Genomic DNA, 12,930 nt, shown 5'->3' with positions numbered 1-12,930 from the left:
GATCTATTTAACCAGTTAACAGAATAAAAATATTACATTGTTTCATCAACTAGCCTAGTAGAAAAATATGAACGCCACAAAGTTTGAGAAGAAAAAAATAATTATGAAAATATAATGATATTTTTTCTTAAAATGTTACTTCAGGTTTTAGTCTCATAACCGTGATATTCTGCAAAACAACAAGATTTAAAACACTGATGGTAATACAGTGAACATTACTACACCACTCTCCTCAAACATCAACGTAGTCCATATCAACAACAGATATATATCTTGACTCGATAGATTAACAAATTAATAGCAACCACAGCTGCCAAAATATTTTTGTAAAAACTACAGAATTTTTTACAGTGTTGTTCTGTTACCTTTTTGTTCAGTACTGCAACAGCAGTGACCCACTGAAGCTGGTCACTGGGAACTAACACCTTTTTCATCCCACTTGAAAGCCTTTTGGTTTATAGGTACTTCTTGGGCATCAATCCAGAGATTGACATATCAACCTGTGCACTGATCAGGAAAATCATTGACTTGGATGGATGTCAATCTAGTGTGCAAGATATGTTCCAACACCAGAATGGACAAATCATACTCTAGCTTTGTGTTAAGCTAGACGTAATCATGCAGTAAGATGGTCCCAAAATATAGTGTTTCTTGGTTCAACGGAAAGAAGAATGATTGTCTGATCGAATGAGCATTGAATGATTGTCTGAACTTCTTTTCTTTTCTTTAAAACTGATTGAGTAATTTACTGTGAAAGTAATGAAACTACTCCTTGTAATTTACTGTGAGTTTACGGTCAATTTTTGTGGTCTATGTAATTTCAAGTTCTGTCCTTAACTAAATTTTTTTTGGTTCATTTGAAGCAGCACCCCGGCAGAAGCAATGATTATGAATGTGTTAGGGAAAAACAGTAAGTACATATTTTAATAATGTACTGATACATTAAGGCTTTCTTTGTTTTCAGCCAGCAACACTGAGTTATACTCTCCACAGTAATTGCTTCAATACATGCCTGTATGCATGTTTCATACAGATTATATAATCTGAGAATATTTGTTTTCCAATTTAATCAGTTAATTTGAAATTAACCAACATTTTGCTCTCTATAGAAATTTTTTTTCATATTTGTATTCATGCTCAACTTCACAGGCTGAGGCAGCAGAAAGCGCATCGTGTTTGCTTTCATTAATGATTTATAAATGATTATGAGTATTTTAACCCTTTCAGTGATGAGTTTAAAGTATTCCATCGGTCCCCCCAGAGCGAGTCAGGTGACACACTGTGAAACACTATATGACAGATGGATTGCTTTTATTTAGTTTTTCCTTTTTTATTCAAAATATTCATAAACTTGTACCAAATATCTAATATCACGATTCACAAATGTGTGTAAAATGAAATTTGATGAAATTGCTAGACTTGCAGACAATTATTTCTTTGAACAAACTATTGTTTTGAAAAATGTATTCTGTTCATGTTTAATGAAAGAGGTCAGATATAATTATTTATATCAAATATATATTAACATCAAAGATGCACTTTTTCCAGAGCAAGACAGTGAATAATGACTGGCCAAACTTTCCTCTTCTGAAGAAATGACATAAACTTAACCCTGATTTTGACACATTAACATAATTCTTGTGTTACAGTGCTAATCTGAAGGGAGGCTAATAGCTTTATTCCAGTCAATGGCTTTGAATGGGTTAGGGATTTTGTTGGAACCTCTAAATGGGATCAGCCTTTCCAGGGTAACACTGTGGCTTTGCGCTGTAAAAATCCTCCCATCACCTCAGTATCAGCCCTGCTTATGCTGCTAAGCTGTGTATACATGTGTATGCATGCATGTGTTTGTGTGCATGTGGATTTGCACATGTCTGTGGCAAAAGACGACTGTCTTTATGTGTAGATTTTTTTTTTTACATTAAGTGTGCATACGATACAAACTCACTGAGGTTTTCTACCCCGAAACATATAATTAATCCATTTGTGTTGTGATTGCACACATGTTCCTTTGCTGAGCGCTCTGTAAAGGAGGAGGAACAGAATAAGGGCTGTGCCATCTGTGAGTGATCAGGTCAGAGAGAGATAAAGAGAGAAACACAGACAGAGACGGTACGAGTGAGTGGAATGCAAATCAGCTCTGCTTGGGAGGAAGGAGCCTTTGTGTCAGTGTGAGAGAAATGTTCATCTAAACAGTGATTCAGACTCACACACACACACACACACGCACGCACACTGATGTTCAAGAAATATTCACACTAATTCCCAAGGCACTTTCACAAAATACACATGAATCACTGGTCACATCAGCTGCATTTAATGTGCACATGAAATGACTGATTTGTGCTTGTAAACACACTGGCCCTCTGATCCGCAAATTGATGGGGGAACGTTAAAAAATACAACATCTTTCACAAGTCTGCTTTTTAAAATTAATCTTAATATCTGATGTTGTCAACACTTCTCTTTTAAAACCCTTTTAAATGAAACATTAGCAGCAGGTTTTTATTTTTAAAGCAACTGCAAAAAATGTCACCCTTTTGATTTTCAGATATATTTTTAATCATATTTGAAATAAGTAGCTGCACCATGACTGCACTGCATCTGTTACATCTCGTTTCTATAAAAGAACGTGTGTTTAACAATTTATCAATATTATATTATTATGTTTAATGTTCATTTTCAGCTAAGCATCTAGGCGAACTGGTATTAGGAGAAGAGGAAAAAAAAAACTCCTGCTAGGATTTGGCCCTTTTGAAATAAATTTCTGCCTTCGGTCTAAACTGGGGATATTGTTTAAGAAGGGTCAAAGAGTTTACAATATAGGCAGACCGGTTTGCTAACACCCTCTAGGCTATGGTCTGTCTCTCCTCTGACTGAATGTGCTGGATCAGGCAGTTGCTGGTAATCAGTAAGGGTGTCTAGAGGCATCCAGACGTTCAGCATGTTATCATTAACACAGTTCTCAGTCAGTCAGCAGAGTCCCAAAAGACACAACATTCTCTTCGCAGAAAAGCAAATGCATTTCCCAGTCACTGGATGGCTGCTACATTATTGATAAGTCAGAGTGGTTCAGCCGTTCTTCTTACTTAATGTCAAACAGGTGAAATAATTATCAGCGTGTTTACTAGACTGCTGGTTGCTCAGGTCTGACAAATCTGGAAAAGCAAGCACAAAATGTTGGGTAGATTTTTTTGCTCTTACAAAATTTAATGAGGACAACACTCGGTCTCATGAGCTTGGTTTCGTTTTGATGGAATTTCAAATACATATTTTAAATCAGTGGTGGATGCGTGTGTTTATTTACGCATCAACCAAAACTTCACCTTCTGTGAAACAAGTGAAGAAGAAACTACTCGAGCCACAACACTGAGAGACTTTACAATTAAACACATACAAACACGCTCAAAGAAACATGTCATTTTCATATCATTTAATTACATCAGCTCTGTTTCAAACCTTAGAAAGCTATTTACCTAGACAGCAGGCACCAGAAATCACTGACATGCTCAATGTTAAATAGATATAAACATTTATTTAAATATCATCAGTATCATCAACATGTCCTTCAGTGCTTGCAAGAATAAATAAAGTTATTTCAATTTAATTAAAGTGTTTTTTCTTTGAAATAAACATTTTCTTTAGTTGCTGCCTAGATAGTGTTCTATGTATAAAATAAAGAAATACATTTTTATAATAAATAAAATAAAATATTCATTAAAAATTTTATTAATTAATTAATATATAATAAATATATTATATAGGTTGTTATTAATTAAAATAAATATTAAGATACATTTTTCTGGTATTTGTATGAACTACTTCTATTTTTTAATCATGATGAACCTAATATGCATTCAATAAATGAATGTCAAAATGACCAGTTGATAGATGCTCTCCTTAGTTCTCGAATATCAACACAAAGTGTTCATATTTGATGGACATTTCCTCAGGGGTGTTGACTGAGTTTAGTTTGCCATCATAAATTGCTCCTCTATAATTCATAAAATCAATTGGCCTGACAAACAAAGAGCACACCAGTTTTTTTTTTTTTTTCACTGGAGCTAATTAAACACGTGAACTGCAGAATGATTCACATGGAAACAGAGATAGATTAGCCCTCCCCCTTTCAATTTTGACCAAGCATGGCAGTCACACATCAGCCCCGCACGACACACACACACACCAGGACACACACATACACATCTGGGACCTGGCAGCTGGGCTTCCCAGATACGGCGCTTTTAGCTTCTGTCTTGCCGCTCAACCCTTCTCCTCTGCTCTCCCTCCTTCTACTCCTCATTTTTTTCTACCACTACGGACTGCAGGTGCTCTGCTTGGGGAACTCTCAAAGCAGTGGGTATCTTATTATGGTGAGGCAATAGTGGAGAGAGACAGAACAGTGAGCCCCATGCGCTCAGACAGGAAATGCTGGGCAGTATGTGAAGCTCTTTGTATGAAAGCTGGTGAAAACCACAGGCTGTGAAACACCAACAAGCAGATCTGTTATCCGTAAATAAGTTAAAGAGAGTGCACAGGTCGGGCAGATACAGGGGGAAGAGATGTGAAAGCAAAACAAATAGATTAACTGAGAGATTTTCTGGACTGCGGGAGTGTCAGTGTTTCTGTTTTGTGACTTGTTAAGATGCTTTAAACGAGCTTCTGCAGGTCTAATGGTAACGGGCTGACAAGCCAGGTGTCACCTTCCATTACCTTGAGTGATGCTACCTGTCTGCTGTTCATTCATTCTGAGAACTTACAACTGCCTGCTTACGAACAACAGAGAGATGAGTCACAAAAGGATACTATTAGGTCTTTGCAAGAACGAAAAAGCTAACTATTTACTTATTTATGATGGTTCTTGTTTTTTATTACTTCAATACTTTTTTAAATATAAATTCTACACGAAAACTCTTTAGAAGACGTATATGAGGAGCGCTGAAAAGTTGTAGTGGTCTTCAAAATCAAGGTCAGCATTTAGGCAGATGTGGACAGGGATAAGTAGATGCAAAGAACTGAATGACTAAATGCGCTCATCAATCACCGGGAGAGCAGAGTAACTCTGAGGAATTGCTGGAATTAATCCTTCACCTGCATTCCGTTTAATTCCCAAATCGTTGAACGGAGAAGTCAGCTAATGCACTCTTATGAGTGAGAGGGAGCAGGAGAAAGCGGTGAGAGAGATGACTGTGAATTCTTGGGGACTGAGAAAATAAGCTGGACATTTCTTGAGTTGGCTCAAGGGATGCAGTGACAACAGCTATGTATCTGCTGGGTCAAGTGTGTATTTTTACACATTAAATTGTTTTCTTAGCTCAGTTGACGCCTCGAAACGGAGTTTGTGCATAACATGATGACTGGATGATGAATGAGGTGCCAGAATCAATTGGGTGTGTAATTACACTTCATCATTTGGATCTTTTGTGCTCCGATTCTGTTTCTCACAGTAGAAACACACACACACACACACACACACACACACACACACAGTCTCAGATTAACTGCCTGAGCAGCAGCTTCCTGATGTGTCAATGGTGCTAAGAGGTCAAATGGAATATATCTAAATCGGTGTCTATATCAACCAATATAAAATGTTGCACTGGAATTCTTCCATTTCTGTAACAATAGCACAAAATCAAACGCTTTAAATAAAATCAGAGAAATGCAAATTGGATTGCAATCATCTGAGGCCGGGAGGTTATAACATGATTAGATTAAGTTTTGTGGTGAAAGAGCATGTGGAACAGAAGACTGCTGAAACATCAGATGACCGGACCAATGAAATGTGCTGATGTGGAAGAGCTGAAGTGCCGAGCGCAGCACATGAGATGGCAAGAGGAAGATACAGAGCGGAATGACTTATTCAGGAAGGGTGGGGGGTGGGGGTGTGGAGCGAATCTCGAAATTAGCACAAATAGATTATCTGTCCTCCGGTTCCTGGCCTCAGCATGGCCCAAGCAGCCCGGAAAAAAAGAAAAAGAGAAAAACACATTGACTTCTCTGCGAACGACTGCCTGTCCGAGCAGCCAAGGAGGACTGCAATTAAACGATCAATCACCGTATCATCGATCCCTGAGGGAGACAACTGTATCCGGGCCTAACTAAAAATGCAACGGTTATGCACAGATAACAGAAAAGCATTTGAAATGGAGTAACAGCTCTATTTTCTTGTGTAAACAGATACATTTATACTTGATAATATCAAGAAAATAATTTTTTATTTGTATGGTTTTTTTTTTTACTTTTTGTAACTTTTGTTAATACGTTAGGCAACACTTTAGAAACTATTACACAAGGTAACTCTTGTTAACTATTTACTATGACATTTTCCTCAATAAATTAATTTGCTGCTTATTAATAGTTAGAAAGTTTGGAATTGGGTAAGATTAGAGATGTAGAATAAGGTCATGCCTAATATTCCAGTGATATGCATGCTAATAAGCAACTAATAGGTGTAACAGTAAAATATAGTGTTAGCATACATTTTATAAGATACAAATTGACTATTTTAACTAATATATTATATATTTAACTTATATATATTATATATTTATATATTTAAATTTTAACTTATATATATATATATATATATATAAATATATATATATATATATATATATATATATATATATATATATATATATATATATATATATACACACAGATAAAAAGGGGTTCAGTGTGCAAAAGAGTGAATAAACCATCCAACCGCAAACTACTAAAACACAGGTTAATGCTCATCTTTAAGATTTGCAAATTGAATTTCTTTCCTGATTGTTACTAATGTAGCACACAATACATCAATCTAAAAAGACAGCCTAACAGTTGTGATTCACAAATTAAAAGATTGCCTTTTAGTCATGGCTGTTGAATGAGACATTTATACTCCTCTTTATCTTCACTGCAAGCTAACCAGGAACAGTAGGAGTTTTCGGTTCTCCTGCAGAGACTATGGTTGAGAGAGAGGGCTGATGTATAATGCATACATTATACATCAGAATGAGTGAGGGCCAGCAGTGTGTCAGAGGAGACAGAGTCAGACTCAAGCTGTTCCTCTAGGAGCCTGCTTCATCCCTCCTTTAATTACACTCTATTGATCAAACACAGATGGAGGGGGGAATGAGGGATGAATTTGAAAAAAAAGGAAGAAAAAGAAAGACATGGAAGGACAGGGAGAAAGAAATGTTGGGTGTAGTTTGCAGACTGAGAGGGAGAGGAATAGGCAATTGCTGAAGTATCTAGTATCTAGTATGTGTGTGTGTGTATGTGTGTGTGTATATATATATATATATATATATATATATATATATATATATATATATATAGAGAGAGAGAGAGAGAGAGAGAGAGAGAGAGAGAGAGAGAGAGATAGATAGATAGATGCACAGTATGCAAATTGTGTGACCTATTACATTTGCTAAAATGCTTACTGCATGGAATAACATATCTCAACATACAATGCTTGACTACAACTTCCAGTGTTATGGATGAACCAAAGTAATTTTAACTCAGTAAAAAAAAAGAATAAATAAAAATACAAAATAAACATAATTAATACAATTGAAATGAAAATGCTTTTACGGCTTTATATTTATAAATATTTAGATATAACATAACAGATAGAACATAGTCTATAATGTAATAGGTTTTACAGAGATTTTGCACTTCAGATGAAGGCCAACCTCATTTCTCTCACAGAAACAAGACTCTTCATACTTATTTCTATTTAATATTCCCAATATTAGATATTAATCTACTCTTCCAAAACGTACACACTTGACCTTCACAACAAAATATGATATTAAATCATTATTAATAAATATGGCATTTTCACGCAACAAACATTAGTGTGTGACACTAGACTAAAGAGTACCTTCTCCTCTCTTTTCTTTCAGTTTGCTGACCTACTTACAGTAGCTCTCTATTCTAGGGCTGCATCTCAGCTGCTTTGTTTCATACTGATATAGACTGAATCTCTTCTGAGATCAGGAATTCCTGTGCTTGGGGTCATCTGCCTCCTGCCAGACTCCAGTGGCTCATGCACCATGAGGCAGAAACACATTTCAGGGGATGAAGGAGCGTATGCTTCCTGTGAGTATGTGGAGGGAGATGAATCATGATTCTCCATGACAGCGAGGCTCGGAGAAAAACCCACAACAACGAGCATGCTGCTGAACTCTGGATTACCTTTTTAGAAACAAGACGACAAGTCACTGCTCTCATAAATATCCGTCAGAGATGACACTCACCGATCATCACTGTGCACCATTAATGAGAACACAGCCTTGAGGAAGGTTTAAAATTTACAGCCTTCTGTGATCAGCTGTCATCTTCACCATCTAACAGGTTTAAAAACATCCACACAGCCAACACACGGCATTGTACAATCTGATGTGAAGTTTGTAGATTTGACTTTTCCTGCCGACTTTCTCAGTATATCTCCTCTATAATAAAACTGCGAACTACTTATACACATTGTACAGAATAGGATGCATTATGTGAAGTATTAAAACAATTACATTACAAAATTATAATTGTAAATTATAATTATAATAAATTCTTCTTATTATTTTATGTATTTTTTGGTGTATCCTTTAAAATGACAGAAGTTTGTGTACATTAAATCCTTAAAACATGTGCCCTTTGAATGAATTAGCATCTTTATTGTTGACCCCAGACAATAATGAAATAGACAAGCAGAGAAAAAACTTGTCTCCTTGTTATTACTAAAAGAAATGAACATGTAAAGGTGAGATGAGATGGAGGCGGGTATGGCCCTTGATACTTGTATAATTAGAGAATGAACTCCTGTTTATAGCCTTGGTGTCAGAACAGTGAATTTCACAGTCTTGAGATTGATCACAGGGTGTCAAATTAGGAAGTATATTTCAGAACACTACAAAAAAATCCTGACTATGCAAGAGTTGTGAGTGGAAAAGTGGAAAAATCTAAAAAGTCTTTCTAATTTCAATAAAGTTATCATTCTGTAAAACACACGCTAAAATGAAAGAGTTAATGAGAGCAGTAGTTTTTGCTTGATTCCCAAAGTACATATTTGCACCTGCACTTAATGTTTCCCCCAGATCTTTTTTTCATGTATTGTTAAAAATAATTGTAAGACCAGTGCACTGTAGTTCTGTCTAGCTGTTTAAATAAATCAAGTCTATGCATAAAACATTCCTCTAAAAATATAAAGTGAAGTACACCTTCCCTGTCTCCCAATACACAGAACTACAGAATGAAAACAAAAAAAAAGAAAAGAGCCAAGGGCAACAAACCCCAACCAAAATTTGACTGCAGCTGAGTTAAATGTCTTACCTGCCATGTACTTTAATGTCAGAGATGGCGTAGAAGTATCTGGAAAGGTTGTTCTCATCCACCATGGTGGCACCTGTGGCAGGCCTGAGCAGACGTATGCGCAGGTCAGTAATGGTGAAAAAGTCTCTCAGGTTCTTTGTAGTGTCCAGTTGTCCATACAGCGAGGCCATATTGTGCAGCTTGGGGCCGGCGAACAGTGCGAAACGGTCTTTGATTTCGAAGCGAACAGTCTTGTCATTCTTCCACACGTAACCTCTGGAATATTCCTCTGTGCAGATAATGTCCAGCAACGTGTGCTGGGTAATGTCCCTCACCGTTTTGGGCTCCATAGTGAAAGCGTCAAGGCAGTCAGTAGCGTAGAACTGGTAGGGCTGCCAGCTACGTCCATAGTCCAGAGACTTCTCCAGAACCATCTGCTCTGGCCGACCCGACTCAAACGTGATGACAATGTCGTCGGTCAGCTCAATGGTCTTGTTCCATGACAGGGTTATGTTGACCGCCAGAGGTTTAGGGTATTTCTTCCAGGAGGTGGACTGCCAGAAAGTGGTAGGATTGCGGCCTTCAAAGTCAAACATGAGCTCAGGGGGGTGGGCCAGCTCTTCTGTGGCTGCGTCACACTCGTTGTTGCACATATAGGGGTTTTCCTACAAGACAAAGAAAACAACAGTTATATGAAAATGAAAAAAGTGATCTTTCATGTGAGCACATATGGGGTATATTCTGGTGCAGTCCAATGAAGCGAAGACAATCTACATTTCAAAGGCCCTGGCCTTGGTGGTACATGAACGATATCATAGACATAAAGAATCCATTCTCCAGCTGTTGGCTAAATCCAGGTAAGGACTGGCCATTTAATGCGCAAAGACTCATAGATCTTTTATAGAGCCATTTAAAGTCAAGTTCCCTCATGCAGACAAACAGTAAAACCAGTCTTGTTTAGCACATAATTTATGAAAGCATTATTCCCTGTTTTAAGTTCCATCAATCCACGATAATAAAAAACAAGAAAACTGAGTCTGAAAAAGAGGGGACATGGATTCATGTTAAAATGCTCATTAAAAAGAGAAAAATATGAAGGTCAGACTGACAAAATGTGAATAATACACTCTCCTCAAGTCATTCTTTTGCATAAAGGCTACCTTGTTCTGCACCTTGAGGTAAGGACACCCAAAGGTGCACTTTTGTCAGCCACCGCTGGCAGATAAAAATATACTACAGATCTGCAATTCAGAAAGGGGCATTGAAACAAGAGTGCTGCTGGTTTGCGTGAAAACCATATGCCCTAATGTCACTGTCCTTCTACACACTTTAGCGACGTCTCAAACTAATCAGCCTACTGGTATGTTCAGCTGTGCCACATGCTGGTGTGCACTAAGCAGGGACTCGTGGGGCTGTTATATTGTCGGGTGGCGTTGGCATCCTCCAGGAAATACCTCTCAAGAGGAACAAGCTCCAATTTATCTGAACAAGAAACACAGCAGCTGATTAAGTGGGAGATGTCTGTCTCTCTGCGGGAATCCACAGGCCTGGACACTGGGGAAGAGCATGGTGATAAAGAATAGGTGGAGAAAGGGACTGCAGAGAAGAAAATGAGCGACACAGTGGCAGAGAGGTACACATGGGAAAAAAAGGAGAGCTTCTGTTAATAGGCTTTTCCTCTTGCCTTGTCCTCTAAGGCAATGTGACAACGAAGCCCTGACAACCATTTAACCTCTTAATTCTGACAAAGTGGCATTAATATGCTCTCCTGCCAGTTCTCTACAACCGTACACATAAGCCTGGAGAACGATCAGACCCACCAGTGAGTCCACATGCCTCTCACTAGACCATCCAGTCAGCAGGGCAGAGCTGTTCATTCATGCTGTTCTATCTCAGTGTGTGCTTCAGGCACTAGCTCTCCTATGAAGAGAAGAACTAATTGGTGTCTATAGCCCTCTATCTTTAGTGAGCAAGTATCAGTATAGCTGTTGCTTATACTTGGAGTGTGTGATTAAGTGATTTAAACAAACCCCATCCCCAAAGAATCAAGATAAATTAAGATAAAAATTATGTTTGTTTTGAACATGAATGATAACTCCTATTGCACAGCTTGTTGAGGAGAGGTGTGCAATTAATTTTGCTCCTGGCAGACAATAAAACAGGAAGACAAATTGCATAGACTTACATTGATGCCATATTTAGAAAGACATGATGATAGTCAACCACTTACAGTAGCAACCAGAATTTTCTACCCATCTCACAACTTCTCACTACACCCCAGTCAAGTATGGTAAAGTGAAATTTACACAATGTTAAATCTTCATCATACTGGATCAAGTGACAATTAGAACGTATTTGCGGCAAGATGGCTCAACAAGTTTTTTGGCTACCTTGCACAATTGTATGAATGGCAGATGGCATATGTCATAATACACATTTTTAAAATATACATAAGAAACCAAGGCTATGCGAAACTAACTAACCGAACTATGAGATTAATTATAATAGATAATAACATTAGGCATAGTCAAAGAGAGACATATTTTATAGCAATTGTATAATAATCAGCACAAGTTTTAAAACAGTCCACAATCTTTTCTTTTCCTCCCAACACACACATAGACCTACTTACAAGCTTATGTAATTTTTATCAACTACAGTTTGTTGTGTTGCAGCTGCAAATGTAAAGGCTGATGAGAGGAACTAGTCTGCACAGTAATGCCTTATAAAGTTTAATTAGGTATTTTCTTTTCCAGACACTGCAAACCTCCTATTTATACGATAGACATCACCTTTAAATGCAAAGTTTCCAGTGCCACTGAGAGCTTTAAGCAAAGATCAGCTCACACTGACTCATGTTAGAAAAACTGACATAGCTACAACATTGAAAAAGATCAGTAATTACTAAAGATGTTTATATTAATACTAATCTGATCGGGACACCCATGATATGTGGACCAGGGCTGGGGATTTTAATGGCTGAGCGCATTTGGAAAAGCAGACAGCTTTCTGTGAATTGGTGCTAATGACAGTGTAAGGCTCCTAACCGTGTAAGGTTAATCCCATCCACAAAGAGCTTGATGAAGTCTGATGAACAAGAAAGAGGGCCAGAGATAGAGAGAAAGCAAAGGGAGAGGAAGAAAAATAGAAAGAGAGATGTGTTGCACATGCGCTGGTTCTAATCCGAGCCCGTTGTCCCCATTTAATGTGTTCTGGGTAATTTCACATCAACAAACACGCAAGCAGTCGTCATGAATCACCTTACACTTGCTTCCTAAACACAGCCTCGAAAAACCCCACCCGTCCTACAAATGCCGTTTGTCTGTTCAGTGCTTGGCTGAGCGTTTTTCTCACGGCTGATCACACATCGCTGTGGAATGAAAGTACATTATCAAAGCAATAATTTGTCTCAAACAGAAAAGTGCAAATGAAAGCCATGACAAAAGCCTGCCTTTTCACAGCCACAATCAACAGTGTATGCTTACACTCTGTAATGACTCCCGTTATTTTCCTGTTGAATCTCACGCATTGCAGGATCAAAACTGAAGGCTCTTTCACATGACGCATGTCAACGTTTCCCATTTCTGAACTCTATGTAGCGTCAGCAACTTTGCCACTGCCTGGCATGGAGGG

The 12,930-nt window shown here is 37.8% G+C and overlaps 1 protein-coding gene across 6 annotated transcripts in view; it reads right to left on the bottom strand.

The window, feature by feature from the left end:
• Nucleotides 1-12,930, bottom strand: part of ntng1a (netrin g1a) — a 73,631-nt gene that overhangs the window by 27,892 nt on the left and 32,809 nt on the right. For all 6 annotated transcript variants that reach the window (XM_043227043.1, XM_043227038.1, XM_043227040.1 and 3 more), the window contains exon 3: nt 9,319-9,962. In XM_043227043.1, coding sequence (XP_043082978.1) covers nt 9,319-9,962 — 644 coding nt within the window. The remainder of the gene's footprint in view (nt 1-9,318; nt 9,963-12,930) is intronic.

Source organism: Puntigrus tetrazona, chromosome 24 (assembly GCF_018831695.1).
Source record: "Puntigrus tetrazona isolate hp1 chromosome 24, ASM1883169v1, whole genome shotgun sequence".
In the NCBI taxonomy this organism is placed as follows: domain Eukaryota; kingdom Metazoa; phylum Chordata; class Actinopteri; order Cypriniformes; family Cyprinidae; genus Puntigrus; species Puntigrus tetrazona.
The sequence above is the reverse complement of the archived record's forward strand: the minus strand, read 5'-3'. Positions and strand labels throughout refer to the sequence as shown.